The sequence below is a fragment of the Pomacea canaliculata genome, linkage group LG2 (assembly GCF_003073045.1).
Source record: "Pomacea canaliculata isolate SZHN2017 linkage group LG2, ASM307304v1, whole genome shotgun sequence".
Classification (NCBI taxonomy): domain Eukaryota; kingdom Metazoa; phylum Mollusca; class Gastropoda; order Architaenioglossa; family Ampullariidae; genus Pomacea; species Pomacea canaliculata.
Window position 1 is genome coordinate 24511231 of NC_037591.1, and position 24748 is coordinate 24535978.

Here is a 24748-nt window from a genome sequence, read left to right on the forward strand (position 1 = left end):
CAGCACTTCAGTATCTCTCCGTACCTAACTTCTTCTCGTGGCTAATTTCGAATCCCTACAATATATACTCACGGTCTAACGTTCGAGAGAAAAAAAAAAAAAACTTCTACTTTTCCCACACTTCTATATTCTCATCCTTATTACTATTTAAGACCAGCAATACTGACCCTGCCAGGTGTGCAACCATCCAGTCTCCCAGAGCCCATAATCTACATCTCACTACATACCGGGTCTCTTGCCTTCTAAATAGTCTCCACCCAAAGATGCGCGGCACCCACACAAAAGATACAACCAGCTACACTACCCGCCGGGCATCCCTCCTGACCCTTGCACCTCCACCACCTCTGCAGCAAGACACGCGAAAAAAAAAAACCATCTCATTTTTTATGTATGGTTTTTTTCAATTGATGATCATGTAACAATATTTCACCCCACTTTGAACGGGTCGTTGACCCATCAAATAAACAGTCCAGTTCATTTCACTCACTGATCACTATTTTACACAGTCTTCGTGAAAATTAGCAAAATATTTTGAAAGAGATGAGCATCACACCACTCCATCTATTCATTTGTATAGAAACTGACATATTAGTGTAAAAAGTACTTATAACCAATGCAATCTGCCAGTACAAAATGACATATTGTATGACAAAATACATTCACTCATTTATTTGTTAATGCTGACAAGACAGCTCGACTGTTTAATCAAATCCACACTAACTCAAAATGTGAGTTCTGGTACAGGTACAGAACATGTGTATCAGTCTGCCAAAGCCAGTAATAAGAAATCATGTAAAAGATTTCTTTTTCCAAAAAATCATTAATGTAATTAATACGATAACTTCATCTATCCCTGTTTTCATTCATCACAAATCCAAGAATCTTATCAGACTTTCATTCTTTCACTGCTGGTTAAATAAACAAAAGCTAAGCTGAGACCTGCAACGCAACTCTGACATGATGTGACCTGGTGACACTGGATTTTCTCACAATCTAAAAACTATCTATCGGATTATTTTTTTCATTCATTAAACATTGACAAAGTTCTTTATAGACAAATAACATGAAAGGCAAGTGAATGTAGCATAACCTAATGTCGACGATGGTGTTTTGCTTGTTTATCGCAAAGCGGGTAGAACACAGACTCCAAGTATGGTTATCATCATGTGCTTCTTGTCATCAACTCTAACAATCATAAAACCACCAACCTTCTCTTGAGTGCACTAGTAACCAGAATATACAACCTCTTTTTAGTGTGGATAAAGAAAAAACAGCAACTGGTTAAACACAACTGTTTAAGAAAATGTATAAAACAAATCTTTGCCCACAGCAGAAGCTGATTTCAAATAAAATGTGTAATTGTGATACACCTTCTACTTTCCAAAATAAGAAGCGGAAAAGTAATCTCGTAGAAACAAGCCATCGCCACACCCAATGAGCAGGTAGCCGTAAACATCAACATTTAAAGCTGTTGGCCGCACTATGTTACCACTGACTGGCAGGTAGTCGACAAATGTGATCTCATTGTCATCTACCTTTGTAACGTGTACGCAGTCGTTCATCCAATCAGAAATCAACAACTTTTTGCCCCAAAAGCAGACGTCTGTTGGGAAAAACGGTTGTACTGGTGGTGTGTAGGTGGCTACAGGTTTGTTAGATTGATTAGAATAAACACGTACAACACGATGGGACCTTTCTTTGCACGTGTTCTCTTCATCTTTCCTACATAATTCATCATTTGAAGTTTCATCTTTATCTTCGTCTACCACAGCAAACAACATCCCGTCTTTGTCAGCATCAAAGTTATGTATCCTGTTTACTTCTGGATGGATTAAAGGAAAACCGAAACACCATGTTTCCTTCTCGTCTGTTTGTTCTAACTTAACTGAACTTATAAAACACTCACCTGTCGTACAGTTCTGATTTATACAATACATGGCGGCATCCTTTGAAGCGAGAATTCTCTTCTCTTGTCCTTCCCATTCCATTATGTGATCTTTTCGTGTGATGGGTGATACTCTTTTGCCGTACTCATGCTCAGCAACAGCTCTTTGACGATCACAAGCCATGAAAATCGCTGACCTCTCTTTAGAAAAGTCTCCTCCCGTTCCTCCATAAAATACCTCGATACTTTTATCCTCCTTTTGCCTCAAAGCGTGCACCTCACAACATTCATTATCTCCAGGTCTAATACGGGTAAAAAACCATGAACTATTCTCAATCTGTTTTGTCAGCTTCACTGGCGATCCTATGTACATCTTGACACAGTTTTCAATGTCGTTAGTGAAATCGCCATGGAGTCCAGGTAGATCAGTCATAGAAGGCCACCCAGCACTTTGTTCTCTCAACCGCTCGGCGTTTCCTTCTCCCCGTGTCATCTCTCTCTCCACCTCCACGACCTCCATGTCACAGGCTGACCTTAGCGCGTGTACAGCTCGTTCCTTAAGTTTGAGAAGGGTGTTCTTCTCGTCTATTATTGGCTGTGTCATGGCGGTGAACTCCTTCCTAGCACTCTCTGACAATTCCTGAAGATTTCTCATCGCCTGGTCACGATATCTTCCTGCCATAGCCACAATGGCGTCATGCCGGACTTGAATCTGACAGAAAACAACTTCATGGTTAATCTTTTTTCGGTATTTGAAATTTACTCTCCCTAAGCCGTAAATATGTTACTTTAGGGGTTGGATGTGGAGGTTTTACTGCTTCATCTTTTCTGTAGCCAGCGTTTTCACGGGGTGGTGGTGGTGGGAGGGTCCTATCTGCTCCAACTCGCGCTGCTTTATCTTTATCATTCCAAATCTTTTGTGGGGTCAGGTACCCATACCCCCGACTGTGAGAAGTCTGCCTACACAGGTATCGAACCAACGCCCATCTAGGTCCGGCGTTGACTGTTTTAGCTAAACACTTGACTATTTGCTTTCTCGAAATCCTCGAAAAACTGTAAAATGCACTGTGCACTGATTTTTTATTTTATTCATCACAAACAAAATCTTTTATAAGAGGCTCTTAATGTTATATATTAAGACCTTAGAGAAAAGAAATGCAAACACTGAGGCAAAAGAAGACAACAGAAACAATGGTCATGCACACATTGCGATACACAAACAGATTACGGATTTTCTGTCATATATCAGTGACCTACCTGCTTCGTTAATGCAACTTGTTTTTCTTCTAAATACTTCTTGTTTTCTCTAAAACATTGTGTTTTCCATTCTAGAATACCAATTGAAACATCAAGACGACTCAGTTCATGTTCAATCGTTTGTTTACAGCGAGCGGCGGCGTCTGCCAGATCTTCAGTAACGTGTCCCTCGTGTTTGGTGAGCTTACATCTGGTGCATATGGCTTGGTGACACTGTGTACAATACAATACAAGACACTTCTTAGTGTGAACAGGACACACGGACAGACTTCCCTCACTACGCGCCTCCTCCAGAGCTTCCTCCGTGAAGTAGAAGTTGACTTGTAGATCACACACACCACCTGGCGGTACAGTAGCAGGAGCTCTACAGGTAGGACACGGGATGGTGTCTCCATTTCTCTTTGCCAGCTCCTCTAGACACTCTAGACAGAAGGTGTGATGACAGGGAAGAAACCTCGGTGATGTGTAAACTTTTGTGCAGACTGCACACGTCATGTTATCCTGCGTAGCAGCCATGTTTGATGTGGAATTTTTGTTTCGATGTTTAGGAAAGTATAAACTTCTACTTCAATCTCAAACAATCCCTGAAATAAAATCATTACAATAGGAGCGTTGTAAAAATGTTATACTGGAAATTGTATGAATGGAGAAAAAGAAATAAACTGACAGGAGAGAGTTAATCTTATTTGAATTCTCCTCAAGCGTATCTGTGATCAAAGAACCTTTTTTGTTATACTTATACCATTAGTAATAGTAGGAATTACTGCTCTTGTGTAACAGTCTTATGTTGTTGTACAATCATTCAAACTTTCTATGATGAAATGGTTTGTGTTGTGTTCGCTGTACTCCTCAAGCAAGCAAACAAATAAAAATGTCAATGCCAAATGAACAATTATCAAGCAGACAATTAGCGTATGATTAACTAATTACAAGATTATTTTTTCAAGGATGACGATAATGATGAGGAGGAAATGGATCAGAAAGGAGGACAGGTAAATACGCATTTTAGTCTGATCAAATTAACCACAAACATTTTATCTGCCCTTGACAGTGGTGATGTTTCAGCACCTGTCTGCTGCATTGGACATGATGGACCACTCTCTGCTCCTTCATAGACTACACACCCTCTACGGGATTTATGAACCAACACTAACGTGGTTCAACTCCTGTCTCACTGACAGGACGCAGACTGTGTTTGTTGATGGTCAAACATCTCGCCCTGCTCGTCATTCTTGTGGGGTTGTCTAAGGCTCACAACTCAGTCCCATCTGAGTTCATAAGTGACAATGATCTGAACATTATGTTATTAGCTGAAACGTGTCTCAAATATCGTGGTGATGAGAGTGTCTGTGTTGATGTGACCTCAGGTAACTACAGTATACGGACATTCCTCTAGTGCCTGTCGCGGAGGTGGGATCGCTGTGATCTTTAAAACATCTCTCGTGAGTCACCTTGCTTTGTGCACTGATCTCCCTTTTGTTCACTCGTCTTTTGAATTTGTTAATGCAAGACTTTCGTTGCCAAAAAGAGAAGTTCCTCTTATGTGTTTATATAGACTACCACCCAGTAGCACGAACCAATTGACTGACAATATGTTTGTATTAGAATTTCATGATCTGCTTGACCACTGCAACACCCTCAGTGGAATACGGGTGGTCGTAGGTCACTTTAAATCATTCGCCACGCGTAGTACGCGGTTGTACTACGGCGCTAAGCGTCGCAGCCCACGCGTAGCCTGAATCTGTACTACGCACTGTTGTACCACAGTAGAGTCTTTCGAGTGTTTAGTTCTGTGCGTAAATGAACGAATACATAAGGGGAGAAAATACGGGAACCTTAAGGAATTGTTCCTCTTTCGATTACTTCCCTTTAAAGTCTGAAAAAATCAACCAATCAGGTATTTTCTCCATGTTAAAACCACGCGAAGGTTTGTTTACTTCAGCGCCATTTTGACATTCGTAGCAGGTTACTCAATTCGACGTGGATTTGTACTCAAACAACCGAAAATGAGAAGAAAACAGTAAGTAATATTAAAATTCAAAGGTATATTCTCATTAAATATATGCCTGTTTTGAGCTTTTGTGTGTGTATATATTTTATAAATATTTTTTCTGATTGTCGAACTTTTGACCTACGGCCCCATTTTGTGAGTTCTCGGTCCGATACAGTTACAGTCTTTCAGTTGATTTTACTACAAGACAACAAAACGTATATTTGTTAAAATGTACACCACGTAAATCTATTTTAAATGATCTTTAAAACGTAGTATCACACATAGTTGTTGTTAATGTAGGATATTAAATATAATTTTTTTGAAAATACCAGTCGAGATTTCATTCGCGGTCATTCTCTGCTGCGTATACCGGGGTCGAACGGGCTACCGCAGCTCCGTATTGAATGAGTTAATGTCCATTTTGATGAAAATATCTCTGTCACACACAAGCTGAACTTGTACACTTCTACACGCACTCACTCATTCAGCTGTGACATTTGCGCATTCTTAAACAAAGACAACACTAAATCTGTCTCTACACAGGCCCTGTCAAAATTTAATAAAACTATTATCCAACACACTAAACGTTCTTCTTAAAGAAAATTTCACGTCCCCACATTCACCCTCCACTGCACATACTATCTGTAACTGAATCTAAAAAAATTGTCAATTTCTTCCCATTTAAAGTCAGCGGCAGTCGCCATAAACCTTTTTACTCACAGTCTGAGATTTGACGTTCCTCGAAGGTAAATCCAGAGACAACAGTTTTCTTGTTGCTTCCAAATAAATTGAATCTTTCGCTGAAGTCGTCCTGAAAAGGTCGGTACGATGCAAACTTTCGCAAGTCGTGGCTGAGCACTGACTCTCGGGTCAGTATTCAGTTATGTCAACGGGAGACGGACACCACCCTTGGGGGGGGGGGGAATTGGTGTTTTACGCCGTGTCAGCAACTAAGACTATATTACGGCAAGCAGCCAGCCCTGTAAACAGATGCCACGTGCAGAGAAAGAACAGCGTGCCTGAGATGAGAAATGAACTCAGGGCAGCCAACCTTCACTGTATTGGTGACAGGCGCTAACCGTTGCGCCACCGGGCCGCATGACACCCCCCTGGGGGAAGCAGTGCAACTCTCGTGGCTCCCCGTCGAAGTCTCTCAGTCAGGTGCCTCTTCTGGGGGACAGGCATCCAAGGTTCTCACATCAGCTCTAGGGTCGACGACGCTGCAGCTAGCGTAGACGCTTCCTCTTGAACAGAGCTCTCGTTTCTGCTATCTTGATAATGGCCGACTCGCTGTGTAGTCCAGTCCCGCCTTTCTTTCAGTTAGAGTGTCCCGGCACTTCCAGTCTCTCTTTGCAATGAAGGCCCCGAAGGTTGGCGACTGCTCGCTATAAATTCGTATTCCTAACTCCTCTAGAACATTCTCTCGCAAAAACTAGCTCACATTCAACCGGCCCGTGCAACCCGTTTTGCCGGCACAATACAGCTCACTACAATTCCGTGCATCCTTCATATCTTTCATTCATCTTGTCATCTGTCTGTGACAATCTCTCTACGAAAAAGGATCACGGACCTGCTCGATATCTTCCATTTCACCCAGTCTGTGACTGAGACCAAGCACATAAAAAATCATGTCCTGGATTGGGTGGTGCACAGACCTGTTTAGTCTCTACTGAGTTTAGTCTCTACTGACCTTGTACAAGAGATGTTGAAAGTGATGCCCGGCTGTGTCAATACACCTTTGTGACCGTCGCTGAGATACTGCGAGTGTTGTTCTTCAGGTCATCTAGTATTTGTGGATTATCTGCTTTCACGTTGCCCCACAGGTAAAAGTCACAGGTGGTTAGGTCCAGTGAACTCGGAGGCCACAAACTTTTCACTGTGTTCCCACGTTTCCAGTTTGTCACCAGTCTTCGGTGGTCCCTATATGATGATATTGTTTCGTCGTGACCTTCCTTCTAAATCGTCTTCTAGTCTCATTTTGAGCTCCATGTTATATTTTCTCGGTTCATTGTTTTCTTTTTTGAGAGATTTCATTCTGATCACCATATCCTTATCTTCAAGGGAGGCAATCCAAACGCTCATAGGGTTTACATTTTCGTTTATTTTGTCAATCTTGGGGTTCATTTTGGATTTCAACTCTTTTAAAATAAACTTACCACATCTTTTGAAGTGGACTCCTGTTTAGAGGCTTGCGAAGTTCAGGTCCATTATTATTTTAGTTTGTCTTGTCTGGAGAAGGACTGACAACACTTCCTTTAGCAACACTGGTATTACTTATTACTCTGTAATAATATGATTTATTGTTTGTTTTAGTTGTCTTGGGTGGCCCAGAGCTCAATATCATCAGACTGTAGAAATAAAGTAGCGATGGTGAAAGTCAAGATGAAAGAGTGTCAGACCATTCAGTCACAGTATTCTAACGGTGCGTTGCTTGACCTTTGCGGGTCTGCACATGAAGTGAACAAACACCACCGTGAAACATCCGCAACAAGCATGAAACAACAAAGTACTGACTGGCATGTTTCCTCCATCCACAACATAAATGACTTATAACTACTTTTGCACCGTAACCTCCCTCGTGGGCCCACATGAGCCCCTTCTGGCAACAGTGAAGCGCAAGCTCGCCTGGTTCGGTCACGTCACCCGCCACAACACCCTGTCCAAGACGATCCTACAAGGAACCCTCGAAGGGAGCCGTCGTCGTGGTCGTCCGAGGAAAAGCTGGGTCACCAACATCAAAGAATGGACCGAACGCGAGATGCCAGACCTGCTCTCATCTGCTCAAGACAGGAGCGGGTGGAAAATTCTGTCTGTTGCTGCTGCCGGACGGTCCCCCCTACGCCCGGACCGGGCTTGGGACTGACCTGACCTGACCAGAACTACTTTTGCAATTAGTGACAAAAACTAGATGTTTGCAACATGGAACCTTCTTCCATGAGTACTGCTCACTTAACGTGTTTTGTGGAATTTTTCATTAACTCCAAATGGTGAATAGGAATGGACATTAACAGTTCCCAAACTCTAATAAGTAACACATGCATATATACATCATATATTCAGCGAGAAAATCCCATCTTGGTATATTTTTGTTATTGATGAAACCATATCAAACTTAAGGCTAATGCCTTCTCTGGTGCTTATGGTACTTGACAAAAATAAATCTACGTAGATGTGTAGACTTCTTACTTCGGATATTCCCGATTTTATCTTTTAGGTCGTTGACGGGGGCGGGGGGGGGGAATTGGTGTTTTACGCCGTGTCAGCAACTAAGGCAAGCAGCCAGCCCTGTAAACAGATGCCACGTGCAGTGAAAGAACAGCGTGCCCGAGACGAGAAATGAACTCTGGGCAGCAAACCTTCACTGCATTGGTGACAGGCGCTAACCGTTGCGCCACCGGACCGCTGACGGGGGCGGGGGATGTGAAGTGTTAGAAACCTCACTTTTCTCGGGACCAGCTTCATGCGAGGGCGGTGTCCATCTCCTCTCCCTATTGCCTTAACTTCATGAACCCTATGGAGTGAGGTACCCACTAGCAACAGGTGGTCGACTGGGCGAAGATTGTGGTGCAATACCTGTCTTATGACTCCACGCCGATTAGTAGATCCCTCCCCTGGAAATTCGCAATGTTAGTAAACGCATTCCGAGCGAAGATTTTGAGGGGCACCTTTACCACATTTTCAGTGTGTTCTTATTACATCCCACAGTGTAAAGTAGCAAAACGACAAGCTATAATGATACCTTAATGTACATCTTGTCGCTATACCAATGAAAGACATGCTGCTAGAGCAGTATAAGTCAAAGTATTTATGGCTATGTTGACTTAGACACACCTAGTCAAGCAAGTGAGCGCTACTTATTTCATCTTGTTGACTCTCGTTTACTTTCACTCTGTGATGGTTAGTCTACACGTCTCATATCAAGCTCGAATTTTTAAAAATGGCAGGAATGCAAGTCGTGTACAAAATCTTACAAAATATTCTCATATTTAGTACACATACTAACAATAATTATAATCTTTACTGCTTGAACTTACCTCTATCAAATGTGAAGACTCGTTTCTAATGTTCTTCCCCTTTGCCTTGGTCACTAGTTCACTAGTTGATTACCTCCATGAAGATTCGGTGTACTGCAAAAGCACAGCTGTCAATCCTGTTTTCAAGAAATACCGAGGCCCTAGTCAGTGGTAGCTAAGTAAATAAAGTTTGGCCAGACTTGTACACAGGTCGTTGCTGCCCTTGTTACTTCCGTCTTTCCCCTCCAATCATTTCCATTTTGTTATCAGGTAGTCACGAGTTGTTATACGTGGCGCACAAAAGGTGAGACGGGCTGATCACACTCTCGACACCTCTACCAACTCACACCGGGATTTACGTACGCGCACACTTACACTAAATTGATGAAGAAAGTTGTTAATAATCGAGAGTATTTCAAAAAATTTAGAAAATGAAACAATGTCAGATATGACCGTTCTCTATAGGCGTCCCGTTATTTCTCTATCCCTCATTGCCTTAACTACTACACACAGCACACTACACTCGTGTAACATATATTCGCCACTCATCTTTCCACACAAAAGTCTCTTGCCACGTGGAGGGCCCTCCGATATTGCAGACGTCGTATCCTCCGTAGATCGTAGCGGCCTTCGTCACGAGCGCTGAGACTCTGGCATCGACGTGTGTCACCACGTGTCTCGTCCTCACCTCCTCTAGACACTCTAGACAGAAGGTGTGATGACAGGGCAGAAACCTCGGTGACCTGTAAACTTCTGTGCAGACTGCACACGTCATGTTATCCTGTGTAGCAGCCATGTTTGATGTGTGGATATCTCGCTGCTAAGCAGGTTATCAACTGGTTTATTCGCAAGCTATCCATGATAAAAATCATGGAATAAAGTGGTAGAAAACAGTTAATTTTTGAAATTTAATATGCGTTTTCTGCCTGCAAAAGAACTTCTCTAGCCTTTATGTTAAGTGGTATAGTTTTTTCTTTCTTCTCATAATCAGTTTAGTGTCTTGTACTTGTACTTATCTGTATCTCAAGCTTTCCAAAATCATTTTATAATAGTTTTTACCGTGATTTTTAGATGTATGTCTGTTTCTCCAGTAATTTACATACCACTACCGAAGAAGTCAACATTTTTGGCACTTTTCTCTAGTAGTCCCCCCCTCCTCTCTCTCACACACACACATACACAATCAAGCGTGAATACTGAAAAACATTTCTGTTTTAACGTTTATTATAACTGTCAAAAGAAAGCTATTCTATGGAAGATCATTAAGTAAAGCCCTCCTGGCGGGTAGTACAGTAAAACCTCTGTATTAAGATTAGGTATAATCCATCGAAATCACCTTTTCTTACTCCTAACAGGCAGATAAACCAGTCTGCTTTTATTCCTCAAGCCATGGCTTCAAACACCTGTGCAGTTCAGACAGAAGTTTAGGTTTTGAGCATCAATGAACGAGTAAATATCAATAATATAAAGAAAAAAATTAGCAATTTAGAGTTTTAAGAGACTTTTAGAGCTTTTTTTAGAGTTTTAGAGTTAAGAATTTAGAGTTAGGCTTGTTATCAACAGGAAAAGAAAAAAAAATACATGTAATCGGAGTTACCGGTTTAACCTTCATGTCTGCAAGACGTACACAAGATTTGTGTGTGTGTGTGTGAGAGTGTGTGGGAACCAGTATTATATTTTTTGGAAAGCAAATCTTTAGTAAGATTTTTGCCCTTGATAGTTTTATCAACTATCTTTGTCAAAACCGTTAGCTTATCCATCATCTGACTGACCTGATAACACTACAATGGATCATAATACACACACAGTATCTATTTGTTTATCCATACATTGTGTTTAGCCATCACAGGTGACCGTTGTGACGTTTCATTCATTTTTCGAGCCGTTTGTGTCTTGGAAATCATTCGATCCTCCAGCCGCTGCCAGACACAAAGCTTTTTTCTGCATGAGTTCTCCAGTCACTTTTCTTTGTCTTTCTCTCACTCGATTAGTACCGCCTCTCGATTCCGCCATGTTGTACGGTAAGTAACCCTGGGTTAGAGCAATCAGAGGTTTGTAGATGTACATACCTATGGACCAACAGATTCAGGTCAGTGCTCTGGGGCAGGCAGAGAGGAATCTGCGTAGGAGCCAGCGCTTTTAATTAATATGCTAATTAGGCTCCTAATTAATCCCCGTGGGGGCTAAGAGAGGCCTGAACAGATCATTACGTGTACTGAGGTAGAAAATCATATCTGTACTGTAAACAGTTGACAAGTAATCTTTTATGAAATGTAAGATATTAAGATATTAAAATAATACTCAGGTATTAATGTTTCTCTTTCATTTCTAAAGTAATCACAAACTAGAATGTTGTTCAATATCACAAGCTTTAGTTAGCATGGTGCAGTTAGGATCTCAGTAAACTACACAATCACTGTGTGAACTCAAAGAATTGTTATTTGAAATTCTTAATTCGTAATAGGATGATATTGTTTTCACATGAGAAAGAGGCTTAATAATATTTCAGTCGAATAGACATTCCTTTCATACAATTCAAAGCACTATTATTTGGGTATACATGTCTAATAAACATTTACTTAACTTATTTAAGCCAGTGTGTATAAATGTTTATATCGCCCTGTTGGTCTAAAATCCACGACAGCCTTGAACTATTCAATAATTTTTTTTCAATTGCAATAACATGATCTGAATTGGTTGTAATAGTGGAAAACAAGTTGTAAGTAACCCGATAACCAATATTAGAAAATTTCGGTACATTCGAAAAATTAACTAATTCATATCGACAACAGCCTCGTAATTTGTGCAATAACATAAAACTAAAACCTACTAAACTCCTAAAGTACCGTTTACAAGGAATTTTGTTGTTCTTGGTAAAAATAGAAAATACTCATAGCAGCATAAGTATAATGTTATATGATGATTACAATTACCAAAACTCACACTTTACAAAGATATGATAATATAGGCGCAATGTTCTTAGAAAATAATCCCACCTGTACGTCTGCAGTAAGTAAAAGTTTAGACATGATCATAGGAGTGAGAACATTGCCTGATGTGCTCGACCATGTACAATTGTACGTTGTTCAAGCCAGTGATAACTGATGGTTATGACTGAGTTTAACACCTACAAATAATAAGTCAATTATTACTTTGATATTTTCCTATTAAACAAGCGTTTTACATATTTTCCCTCTGGGCACACTAACATACAATTCCACTTGGCACAATGTCCTGGCACAACAGTGAGAGCGTCCTGTAAATATTTTCAGATTCAGAACATATTAGTGTCATCAGCTTACAAAACTAGGAACATCTGATACAGACTTTCTACATCATTATTATATATTTTGACACCAATTGCTATTCATGAAAAAGATTGCAGATCAATAATGTTCCTGAACAAATAGGACTTTAAATCATTTAAAAACAAAGCTAAACCAATGGCCATTGAGTTCACCTTGCCGTACAATAACCTGAACAGTATTGGGTTACCCTAAAGCAAGATTTGGCCTTGATGTGCATATTTTTTGTGGCTTGAAAAAATATCCTCTAATATCTACGTTAAACAATGTTTAATAAGAAATGTTCTTATAAAATCTTTCATAGTCAATAAATGCACAAAAAGACGTTTCTTTCTCTTTAACAAGATGTTTGTTATACTATGTAAACAAATGATCAAGTGTGGTCCGACTTTCTAGTTAAAAAGAACAACACATCTAGCACTAAACTCCCTCACACTATTACTATGTGAAGTTACCTAATTTGTATTTACATCAGTCTTTGACACGTATTGCCAATTGATCGTCATTCTTCTATGTTACGATCAGATCGCCATCTTTATTTGCTGTGACATCAATTTTGTGAGATATTTCAGAAATTCGTTTGCCAGACTATTTCGACTTTGAGCGACACAAGTCTTCAAAGTAAAGTCATATCTTGATTTATAGTTATTGTCGCATGTAGCAACCGATCCAATCACTCTTCAGTACAAAACAAACGACATACACACGTGAGATCACTACAAATACACGTTTAATAATAATAAAAAAAGAAACAAAACAAAACAAAAACAACAACAACAAATGATATAAAAGGAACAAGAGAGGAAACAAAAAAAAAACAAAAACAAAAAACAAAAAAAAAAAACAAAAAAAAAAAAACCGATGGGTCGAGGACAGAAGGGGACACCTACATCTACCACGCACTACTCCCTCCCTTCTCCATTCGTACCCTGAAATATCACTCGAATGTTCACAAACATATGCCTCACAGATAAACGTTGCTCCGTTCTATCAACGGATTCTCACAGTTCAGGAAGGCTCCGTTCTCACAACGGAATTCCTTTCCCCGCCCATCCTTTCTCCCTGGTGACCGCTCTCCTTCTGTTTCTTTCTTTTCCTTTTTCCCCGCCAAAAAATGTCACAAAACAAAATTGCGTCAGATTACAGTGAAGCAGCAACCCCCTCCTCCCCTCTAGAACTAAAGCTCGAGCTGAGCCAGCATGCGACACGTGACAGTTATGATTAATTATTTGCCGTCGAAAATTCCTTGAAATATTCATTTTCAAAACAGTATGGAAACATTTTCCGCGATGCAGACCTGTGGTGTAGGCTCGACTGTAAGTAAAAATATTCTTGAGGAGACCAAAGTTCTGAGCGGAATACGCTTAAAACTACCATGTCATTTTGTTACTGCCCATGTCTCTCTGTTTAACAAAATACAATTAATGCATGTTGTTCGATACATACAGCACGATAGTTATCAGCACAAATTTCAATTTTTAAATAAACGGTTTTTCTGACAAAAAAACAAAACAAAAAAAAAAAAAAAAAAAAAACGACAGGTGTTACTCCAATGTAATTTTTAAGAACACAGACACTACTTTAAACATTTATTTTATGAAAAAATAACCTCAGTTGGCAACAGCAATTCTTATAAAACTTTTTTACTTATATTTATATCCTAATGAATAAGGTATATTTACATTGTTTATTCTTAAATAAAACGGAAAAGAGAGCCGAAGACTAGTCTCAGTGATTCGACTACGTGGACTGATGCAGGGGCACGAATGATGCTGGCTATTGTGAGAGAAAAATGAAATGCCTAGAAAATATACTGTTTACCATTATTTGGAGAAGAAAAAGAATGGAAGGAATAAAAAAAAGTAGACTCTTAAGTACCATTCATCTGACAAGCATTATTTACATCATCGGCATAACTTTTGGAAATGCTATGTGGGAACGGCTTCAGCGCTGTGCTAATTTTTAATCAAGAGATCTTTTTCTTGCTCCTAATCACCCCCAATGGAAGATTGAACCGCAACTTTATCAGGAGATGCTCCTGTTATTTACTTTATTGAAACTGATTTATTGCTGCCTATGCTTCTTTGATAGATGCTCATAAAGTCATTGAAAAAGAACGAAGGTTATATCGGTAAATCCAGCCATCGCCACACCCAATAAGCAGTTTGCCGTCAACATCAAGGTTTAAAGCTGTTGGCCGCACAATGTTACCACTGACTGACATGTACTTGACAAATGTGATCTGATTGTCACGTATCTCTGTGAAGTGTACGAAGTCGTTCATCCAATCAGAAATAAACAACGACTGTTCGCCCCAAAAGCAGACGTCTGTTGGGAAAAACGGTTGTACTGGTGGTGTGTAGGTGGCTATAGGTTTGTTAAATTGATTAGAATAAACACGTACAACACGACGGGACCTTTCTTTGCACGTCTTCTCTTCGTCTTTCCTACATAATTCGTCATTTGAAGTTTCATCTTTATCTTCGTCTACCACAACAAACAACATCCCTTTTTTAGTAGCATCAAAGTTATGTATCCTGTTTACTTCTGGATGGATTAAAGGAGAACCGAAACACCACGTATCCTTCTCGCCACTTTGTTCTAACTTAACTGAACTTATAAAACACTCACCTGTCGTACAGTTCTGATTTATACAATACATGCCGGCATCCTTTGAAGCAAGAATTCTCTTCTCTTGTCCTTCCCATTCCACTATGTGATCTTTTCTCGTGATGGGTGATACTCTTTTTCCGTACTCATGCTCAGCAATAGTTTTTTCAGAATAATAATCCATGAAAATCACTGACCTCTCTTTAGAGAAGTCACCTCCCGTTCCCCCATAAAATACCTCGATACTTTTATCCTCCTTTTGCCGCAAAGCGTGCACCTCACAACATTCTTTATCTCCAGGTCTAATATCGGTAATAAGCGTGTAAGTGTTCTCAATCTGTTTTGTCAGCTTCACTGGCAATCCTATGTACATCTTGACGCAGTTTTCAATGTCGTTAGTGAAATCGCCATGGAGTCCAGGAACATAAGTCATAGAAGGCCACCCAGCATTTAGTTCTTTTATCCGCTCGGCGCTTCCTTCTCCCCGTGCTATCTCTCTCTCCACCTCCAGGATCTCCATGTCACAGACTGACCTTAACGCGTGTATTGCGTGTTCCTTAAGTTTGAGGAGGGAGTTCACCTTCTCTATGACTGGCTGTGTCATGGCGGTAAACTCGTTCCTCAGACTCTCTGACAATTCCTGAAGATCTCTCATCGCCTGGTCACGATATCTTCCTGCCATAGCCACAATGGCGTCATGCCGGACTTGAATCTGACAGAAAACAATTTCATGGTTAAACTGTTTTCGGTATTTGAACTTTCTCCTCTCCCCTAAAAAGTAAATATATTTGTATACTAAACTTATTTCGGGGGTTGGATGGTGAGGTTTTACTGCTTCTACTTTTGTGGAGCCATCGTTTTGAGGGGGGAAGTCCTATCTACTCTTATTCGTGCTGCATTATGTTTCCAAACCTTTTGTGGGATCAGGTACCTGGTACCCGTTCTCTCGACTCGGAGAAGTCTGCCATACACAGGTATCTAACCACCAGTCTACGGGTCCGAAGACGAATGTTCTTAACATGTGAGTATTTGCTTTCTCCAAATCTCCGAAAAAACTGTGAAAAGCACTGTGCACTGATTTATTATTTTATCCATAAGATACATAACAACTAAAACATGTTATGAAAGGCTATTAATGTTATATATTGAGACCTTAGAGAAAAGACAAGCAAACACTAACGCAAAAGAAGACAATAGAAACAATAGAGGGTCATGCATACATGGAGATAGAAGAAGATATCGGATTTTATGTCACATTTCTGTGACTTACCTGATTTGATAACGCAACTTGTTTTTCTTCTAAATGCATCTTGTGTTCTACAAAACGGCATTTTTGCTTTTCTAGATAAGGAGTTGAAAATTTAAGACGATCCAGTTCATGTTCAATCGTTTGTTTACAACGAGCGACTGCGTCTGCCAGATCTTCAGTAACATGTCCCTCGTGTTTGGTCGGCTTACACCTGGTGCATATGGCTTGGTGACACTGTGTACAGTAAAATACAAGACGTTTCTTTGTGTGTACAGGACACATGGATTGACTTTCATCACTACGTGCCTGCTCCAGAGCTTCCTCCGTGAAGTAGAAGTTGACTTGTAGATCACACACACCACCTGGCGGTACAGTAGCAGGAGCTCTACAGGTAGGACACGGGATGGTGTCTCCATGTCTCTTTGCCAACTCCTCTAGACACTCTAGACAGAAGGTGTGATGACAGGGTAAAAACTTTGGTGACCTGTAAACTTCTGTGCAGACTGCACACGTCATGTTATCCTGCAGACCAGCCATGTTTGATGCGGAATTTTGATATATTTCGATGTTCAGCAAGGTTTAATCTCCTACTTCATTCTTAAATGATCCCTGAAATTAAATCATTACAAAATGTGTGTTGTAAAAACAGTTGAAGTGGAAATTAAATAAATGAACAAAAAGAAATAAAGTTACAGAAAATAGGGAATCTAATATGGTCTTTCTTCAAGTCCACCAGTGATAAAAAAAACTTGCTCAAGTCTCTTTGTTGTAATTATCATTAGTGTTATTATTTTTACAACAATGGTGTAACTTTTTTGTGTTTATGCTGCAAAATACGTCAGGGTTTATAGGAAAAAATGGTTTATGGTATGTCACCATACTCCTCAATTAGGCGAACAAATAAAAATAATGTGAAAGAAATGAACAGTTATCATAACAGGTAATTATCGTGTGATTAATTAATGACACGATTACTTTTGAAATGATGATCATAATGATGGTGATGAAAAGGAAAAAAATATAGAAGAGAACAGGCTATAAACGCATGATAATAATTTCTGAAATGATTACGACTCAATGAACACGCAAATCGAACGTACATCTACTCTTTGTTATAAAAATTCTTTTCTTTTTTAATAACAATATTTCTGACCAAATGTTTCACATGATTTTTTAACTGACACTTACAAAGATAACTACAGTAGTAAATAAAAAATTAAACATCCAATACCTTGTCTAGGCAAGGAATAACTCGCATTCCCAGTCTCTTTTTACACAAAAAATCTAAAGTCTAATGTTCACAGTTCCAAATTTCTAATAAATAGCATTTTCATATAGCATTAAATACAACAAACTGGACATTCATCGTGAAAATGATATCTTGCTATACTTTTATTATTGATGAAAATCTATCAAACTAAAAGCGTTGCTTTTAGCACTAGACGAAAGTAGAAAAAAAAATCTACGCAGATGAGTAGACTTCAACCTCCGGATATTTCCGATTGTGTTGTACGTATTTTTCACGAATACTTTTCCTGCAAATGTTATTCATTTGATCTTGTAGTCATCGTTAAGAGATAGGGGGAGGGAGAATTAGTGTTTTTCGCCGACCCAGCAGCTAAGGCATTATCACGACAGGTGGACGCACCGTTCAAAGCAGTGCTTCCGAACTACAGTTCATTATTTCTGTTCACTGATCTAAAACTGCCACTATTCGAACAAATACTAACAAAACAAATATACTGGCAGTCTTTAATTAAATTACTAAAAGAAACCTTTGGAAGAAAGAAAGCTGAAGTTAAAACTTAGAATTGCTTCACGCAGCACAACACTCTTGAGTAATATTGGAGAAATAGTTCTGTTAGTCATCTAAAATTTTCCGATGTCGTAAATGATGTTGCTTTTCATTTTTTGATTGACGAACCATGACGGTTGCTACCTGTGAAGTTTACATCTTTAATCTCTGCGCTTTAGCGATGTCGTCTGGTCATAAGATGCGTTTCCTATCATCCTTCGTCTTGCTCCATCCGTATTTCTGGTCTGTTGTGGTCTTCGCTTTGCCAGTGTCAGGATTGTGCTCTTTTCAAATGTGTCACCTTAAAACATTTGACTGGACTGAATTTGGGGTAACTTCATAGGAAAGGCTGGAGCTGGCGAGAAGGAAGATCTGTCACTGCTCGCCAAATGTGAGAGACAACCAAATGTCTACTGACGAGTGTGAATGCGATGAAGACTATGACTTTACCTCACCTGTCTTACCTGACAGCGACCTCACGCCTTTCACCAGATACACGCTGGTATGGCTCCCTTGGTACTGTGGCTATAACAATGGCAAACGAAAGCAACTCTTTTACTCTTTAGATAGCAACAGCCCTACAGGATATCCCATGACCCTTTATCAACCATCTGTCCCAAAGACTGTTCCTGCTGGAATCTCCTCTAGTTTTGTGCAAGCGGTGCAACAACATATAAACGCCTGTCATTTTACAGCCTTTTCTTAAATGGATTGTAAAGCACTAAAGCGCCTCGTGTCTGACAGATGCTGGAGAATCACGCTATACAAATGCATCTTCATCTGCACCTCCATGGTCCCAACTGGGAAGGACGCCTAGAACCGGGTCCGATGGCGTGGTGTAGTTGCCGCTCTATGCTCCACTGGGGGCGATTAGGAACAAGAAAGAGAAGAAGAAAATGTATTTTCAAAGAAACACATGGTTTTTAAAAGCACTGCTGAACACTTACCTTCCTAAGGAATTAAAAGCAGCCACTGTCATGGCAAAGGGAGTTCGACCATCATAGTCTACACAAGTCATATCCTGTGAGCAGAAATTTGGCACGAATCCAAATCGTGATAAATCTTACAAACTTTCCACATATCAACTACGCATACTAACAATATCATCCTTAGTGCTTGACCTTACCTCTAACTAGTATTTTTTCCCTAGCCTTGGTCAATAGTTCATTACCTCCTAGAAGATTCAGTGTACTACACAAGCAGAGTTGTCAATCCCATTTTCAAGAAATACCGACGCCATATGTATGGGTTACTAAGTAAATAAAGTCTGGGCGAGACTTTTATACGGGTCGTGACTAGACTCTGCACTTGTTACTTCCTGCTTTTCCCTCCAATCATTTCCATTCGATTTTCTAGTAGTCACGGGTTGTGACTACACGACACACAAAGAAAGATAAGCTTGTATAGGGTGGGGTATGTTATGCATCACAGGGTGTGTGAGACAAGAGTACTGGAGCAAGACCAGAAAGACATTGACAGCACACTCTGACGATTTGTGATCAATGCATGAGCTTTCAGCGCTGAAGCTCGTGGTGGAGGGGTGTCACATGATCTGCTTTACACCTATGGTAGAGTGACATTATTCTTTCTTTGAAGTTTTCCATTAGGCACAGTGACGAGTAAAGACTGGCACTAAACCAACACAAATGAGCTTTTTGGTGCCAGATAAGGTGAATGTAGCTGATCCTACTAAGCTGAAGGAAAATGGATATTAAGGCTTTGTTTAGATGAGATTTATGAGACAACGATACATCGTAGATAATAACATCGAGATTAAAATCAATGTATGTGCTGGTGCATCCCAGTTCAGACGCAACGTTCCACAAGCACATTTACAATTTAGCAACTAAAATTCGAGATAGATTTTTTTACATACTGTCTTTTTAGCAAGTTGGAATTAGTTTTTTCCAAGTTTCCGTTGCCTGTAATCTTATCTTCTCCATTGGATGAGAAACGACATCATTGTATTCAAGTAGTCCTCTTGCTTTATCATTCACTGATCTGAAAACTAATCTTTCAAGTCGTAACTTTTGTTCCTTCTTGTCTGGGAAAGGTAAGAAACAAACCCGGGTACAGCCAGTGCAGCGAAAACGCTATTTATAAAATGTGCTCTCTTGCCAAGCATACAAATAAGCATGCTACAGTGTTCCTACAGGATAAAGCAACCTGTCAGAGGCCATTATAGCCCAGATCACTCTTTATAATCATTGCATTGATGACCGCAGGACCTCGAATGAAAACCTTTTCAAGTAAGCCGTGGAGCGAGTCTGTGTATAGATATCAATAATGTTATTGCAGCCCAAGTTATAGCACAGGTAAATACATGTACTCTGATCTGTCTTCTAGCTGTCCTTCAGCTATTCTGTTCAATAAATGTCGCAAACCTAGCTTCTGAAAAATACGGCAAAGTAATAATAATAATGTGAACTTTTTCCAGCGAACGATTCTCGCTGAGCGCTCGTTTTGTCCTTTAAAAACTTATCTGACCCAGAAATATCCAAAGTACTCGGTTATCACCCTTTCTTTTGATCTTTATCCATTTTCTTTGTTATTTAAAAAAAAATTAACACACATGCACAAGGAAATATACAAATTAAGATATATAGTAGAAGTTTCGATATTGTTGTTTCATTAAGTTAAAACTTTTCCATATCATTTGTCCTCAACGTGTTTTTGTCACGTGGTATTTTTTTATTACTCACTTGGTTCATGTCAATGACTTAATGACATCTCGTCTTTCAAGTGGTGCTGCGCTCTTAGCGAATACAAATTATTGACAGAAGGGAAGGGACAGGGAAATAGTGTAAAGCAGTTACTATCTCAGTCACAGTGTCACACCTTTACAGACAGTACATAATCCTCAAAATATTTTTGTCAAGTGATATTTGTTATTACTCGCTCAAGTTCCTGACTGAAGGACAACTCGTCTTTCTGGTGACACTGCGCTGTTAGTGAAGAAAAATATTGACAGAAATGAGGCAATGAGGAGATAGTGTCAAGCAGTTACCATCTCAGTGTCACGCCATGACAAACAGAATGCTTTGAGTAGAAGACCAACTCACATCCGACTAAGAATGTTACCGCAGTCGACAGGTTGGAGAGGTCTGTCAACGTTGAAGATGATGAATGAAAGGCCAACGCAATCTTAAGGCGAGTATAACATATTGTGTCTCCATTAATAATAACAACAACAACAACTACTACTACTACTAATGCAGCCACAGATAAAGAGAAGACTTTTCATGCTCAATTATAAACGAGAAGCAGACTTGATTGGTTTTCGTGCAGCAAGTCTTTATTGATACAAATAAGAATAAAAAACATCTATCAATCAGTCTGCACGACAACATTCTTCGTAACATATCTGATTTTACAATGCTACAGTAAGAGCCTACAATCACCTTCAAAAGCTAAGAACTGTGTCTGTTAATGTGAAAAAGCTCACTACTTTTAAACACAATTTGGAAACACAGCAAACTGTCAAGCAATTACAATTTTATTCACATTTCATATTTATTCCTACAGTTTTTTTTAATTGCTCGACTTTTTTTTAATCTTCCCAAAATAACAATCAAATGTAGAATGATGCTCGTACTGTAAAATATTTTAAACATTTGTATTTTGATCAGCAGCGTGCGTTGATAATGCATTGCAGGTAGATGTAATGCGATCTGGTTAATTCGGTCAGAACTGTGATCCTTGTCCTCCCAAGAACTTTTTAAAAAGTGTAAATGTTAGGGTTTTTTTTCGTTTCTATTTTTTGTTTTAAAATTATCGTATAATTAACATGATCAAAATAAAAATGAATGAGAGAGAATACTCAAGCGTTCTCACTATGCACACTTTGGTAATGCATGGTCTCGCAGGGCCGCCGAGAGCCAGGACGGGCCCTGGGGCAGACGACCTCTCGGGATCCCTTGTAAATGTAAATTTTTTTCCAACAACAGCATCAGCGTAATAATAATAATAATAATAATAATAATAAGAAGAAGAAGAAGAAGAAGAAGAAGAACAACAACAACAACAACAACAACAACAACAACAACAACAAGTACATTTGTATAGCGTGCTTCTCCAACATCTACGAGACTCAAGGAGCTTTACAATCCATTTAAGAAAGGGATGTAAAATAACAATTTACGGATCGCTGCACCGCTTGCACATAACCAGCAGCGATTCCAGCAGCAGCAACAGTCTCTGGGCCAGATGGTTGATAAAGGGTTTCATGGGATATCCTTTAGCGATGTTGATGTCTAAAAAAGAAAAGAGTTGCTTTCGTTGCCATGGTTATAGCCACAGTACCAATAGCAGCGTGTATCTGGTGAAAGGCTTGAGGTCGCTGACATGTAGGACAGGTGAGATAAGGTCACAGTCTTCAACACCTTCACACTCGTATAGTCATAACTGACACTTTTTTAAAAGTTTCTGGAATATTCATTAGAGTAAATCAAGAGGTTGGAACTATCGCAAGTTCAGATACTGTTCTTTCTCTGCATAGCTTTAGTTACTGCTTCTACGAGAAATTAGTATAAAAACCAATTTTCTTGTCCCTCCCTGTGGTATCAACTTTGACCTCTAAAATTGTTCTACTTTCATAAAGAACACCTTTGATTATACTCTTAATTAACTTGTTGATTTGAGTCACTTAATGTCATTATTTTCCCTGGAGTACCCAAATTTTTAATTAAGAAACTCCACAAAATGACTCTACCAAGTATCGATGTCATAGGATCTGTGTTCGACACCCGTGACCTACTTGATATTTATTCTGCATCATTATAGTTTTTCCCAAACATGAACACACTAAAGGTAACTGGCGATCCGAAAGGTTTACATTCATCATTAATCATCGCATCTCTAAAAAAAATTAAAAAAAAGGAGGCTCGTGACACTGATTCCTGCACTTGTAAGGAAAAGCTCACATTAAAGGTTTCTTGTTTCTTCATTCCATTTATTTCTTTTTCTCTCAATTTATAAATTTCTGATATGAAAGAAAAAAGAGAGGGCGACCGAAGAATGGTTTGGATGAGTGCAGACGATTTGTAATATTATGTCACATTATATTCGCCTCCGGCACACAATTTTAGTAGAGTGCTTGACCATAGCATGCATGACTCTATACGTTGTGATTACTTACATTAGACCTGATGGTCAACTCGTATACACTGTGTATGTGAATGCGAGTGTGTGTATGTGTGAGTGTGTGAGGATGTATGTGTGTACGCACGCGGCGTCGTGTGTGTGTGTGGAGGGGGAGGTAGAAATGCTACGAACGTATACATGTCGCGTAACGTGATGGGCTTTGCAGAACTTGCTCTCACAGACACACACACACAGTCACACACTCACAGTCACACACAAGCACTCACTCGCCCGACGTGAGCAACGAAGCCAACCGCTCCTCAGTGAACAGATAAACACACACATAGGGGCTGTACAAAATATATGTTTATTAGAAAGTCACAAAGAAATTAAAACGAAAAAGAAAAGAAAAAAAGCGCCAATGAACAGCATTGACAAACATACAAACAAATATCCTTATAAAATAAACAAACCGAATCATCCGGTACTACCACACAAAGACTCGACTACACACAACAAAAGATAGCCTCATCTCAGACCACTGCCAAGAGCAACACGGTGCTAGACAAAACCACCGCCGTCCATCCTCCCCTTTCCCCAACTTCAGAATGGTCAGCAGCTCACAGCAGTCTGGTGTAAGTATAGTCTGTCCTCAGCTGACAGTTCGCTGACGATCCCACGAGTGGACGACGAGATACAGGTTGATAGGATCCGTCACATGCACCAAGCTAGGGACCACACCAAGTAACATCCTCAGCACTCCAGTATCTCTCCGTACCTCAGCTCTTCTTAATGTCAAATCCCTACAATATCTACTCACGGTATAACTTTCGAGTGAATAAAAACTTCCATCTCTCCCACACTTCTAGATTCCTCATCCTTATTACTCTGCAAGACCAGCAATACTGACCCTGCCAGGTGTGCAACCATCCAATCTCCCACAGTCCTACATCTCACTACAAAGCGGATCTTTTACTTACTTACTAGTCTCCCCCGACACCCAGCCCTCTCCCCCACATAGAACAGATAACACTAACCTCCTGGCCCTCGCACCTCCACCACCCCTGCAGCAAGCGACACGTGACAAAACCCATCTCATTGTTTATGCATGTTTATGTGTTTTTCGATTGATGATCATGTAACAATATTTCACCACACTTTCAACGGGTCGTTGACCCATCAAATAAACAGTCCAGTTCATTTCACTCACTAATCACTATTTTACAGTCTTCGTAAAACTTTGCACAATATTTTGAAAGAGATGAGCATCACACCACTCCATCTAATCATCGGTTATGAGACTAACATATTAGTGTAAAAAGTACTTATAACCAATGCAATCTGCCAGTACAAAATGACATATTCTGTGACAAAATACATTCACTCATTTATTTGTCAATGTTGACAATACAGCTCGACTGTCTAATCAAATACACACTAACTCAAAATGTGAGTTCTGATGCAGGTACAGAACATGTGTATCAGTCTGCCAGTGCCAGTAATAAGAGATACTGTAAAAATATTTTTTAATCCCCCAAATAAACTCTTTCATGACGGAA

At 39.7% G+C, this 24748-nt stretch overlaps 2 protein-coding genes across 6 annotated transcripts; both read right to left on the reverse strand.

Moving 5' to 3' along the window:
* Positions 1–403: 403 nt before the first annotated feature.
* Positions 404–9295, reverse strand: LOC112556179. The gene is made up of 3 exons (XM_025224944.1): positions 9170–9295; positions 3143–3726; positions 404–2597 (listed from the first exon to the last, which is right to left on the reverse strand). The coding sequence occupies exons 2-3, from the start codon at positions 3656–3658 to the stop codon at positions 1374–1376; spliced, it is 1740 nt and encodes a 579-aa protein (XP_025080729.1). The 5' UTR covers positions 3659–3726; positions 9170–9295; the 3' UTR covers positions 404–1373.
* Positions 9296–10362: 1067 nt separating this feature from the next.
* LOC112556178 (E3 ubiquitin/ISG15 ligase TRIM25-like) lies at positions 10363–19348 on the reverse strand. Of its 5 annotated transcripts, XM_025224941.1 has the most exons (5): positions 19279–19348; positions 19055–19128; positions 18572–18632; positions 16334–16921; positions 10363–15775 (listed from the first exon to the last, which is right to left on the reverse strand). In XM_025224941.1, exons 4-5 carry the CDS (start codon positions 16847–16849, stop codon positions 14549–14551), a joined length of 1743 nt encoding a protein of 580 aa, XP_025080726.1. In that variant the 5' UTR covers positions 16850–16921; positions 18572–18632; positions 19055–19128; positions 19279–19348; the 3' UTR covers positions 10363–14548. The 5 variants fall into 5 exon arrangements, with proteins under 5 accessions (XP_025080726.1, XP_025080724.1, XP_025080725.1 ...); XM_025224939.1 differs by lacking the exon at positions 18572–18632; XM_025224940.1 differs by lacking the exon at positions 18572–18632 and having other exon boundaries at positions 19234–19328.
* Positions 19349–24748: the final 5400 nt, after the last annotated feature.

Coding starts and splice junctions, on each gene's coding strand:
- LOC112556179 (XM_025224944.1), bottom strand. CDS start 3,658: ATGGCTGCTACGCAGGATAACATGACGTGTGCAGTCTGCACAAAAGTT. Junction 2,598..3,142: donor AAGTTGCATTAACGAAGCAG/GTAGGTCACTGA, acceptor GTTTTCTGTCAG/ATTCAAGTCCGGCATGACGC.
- LOC112556178 (XM_025224939.1), bottom strand. CDS start 16,849: ATGGCTGGTCTGCAGGATAACATGACGTGTGCAGTCTGCACAGAAGTT. Junction 15,776..16,333: donor AAGTTGCGTTATCAAATCAG/GTAAGTCACAGA, acceptor GTTTTCTGTCAG/ATTCAAGTCCGGCATGACGC.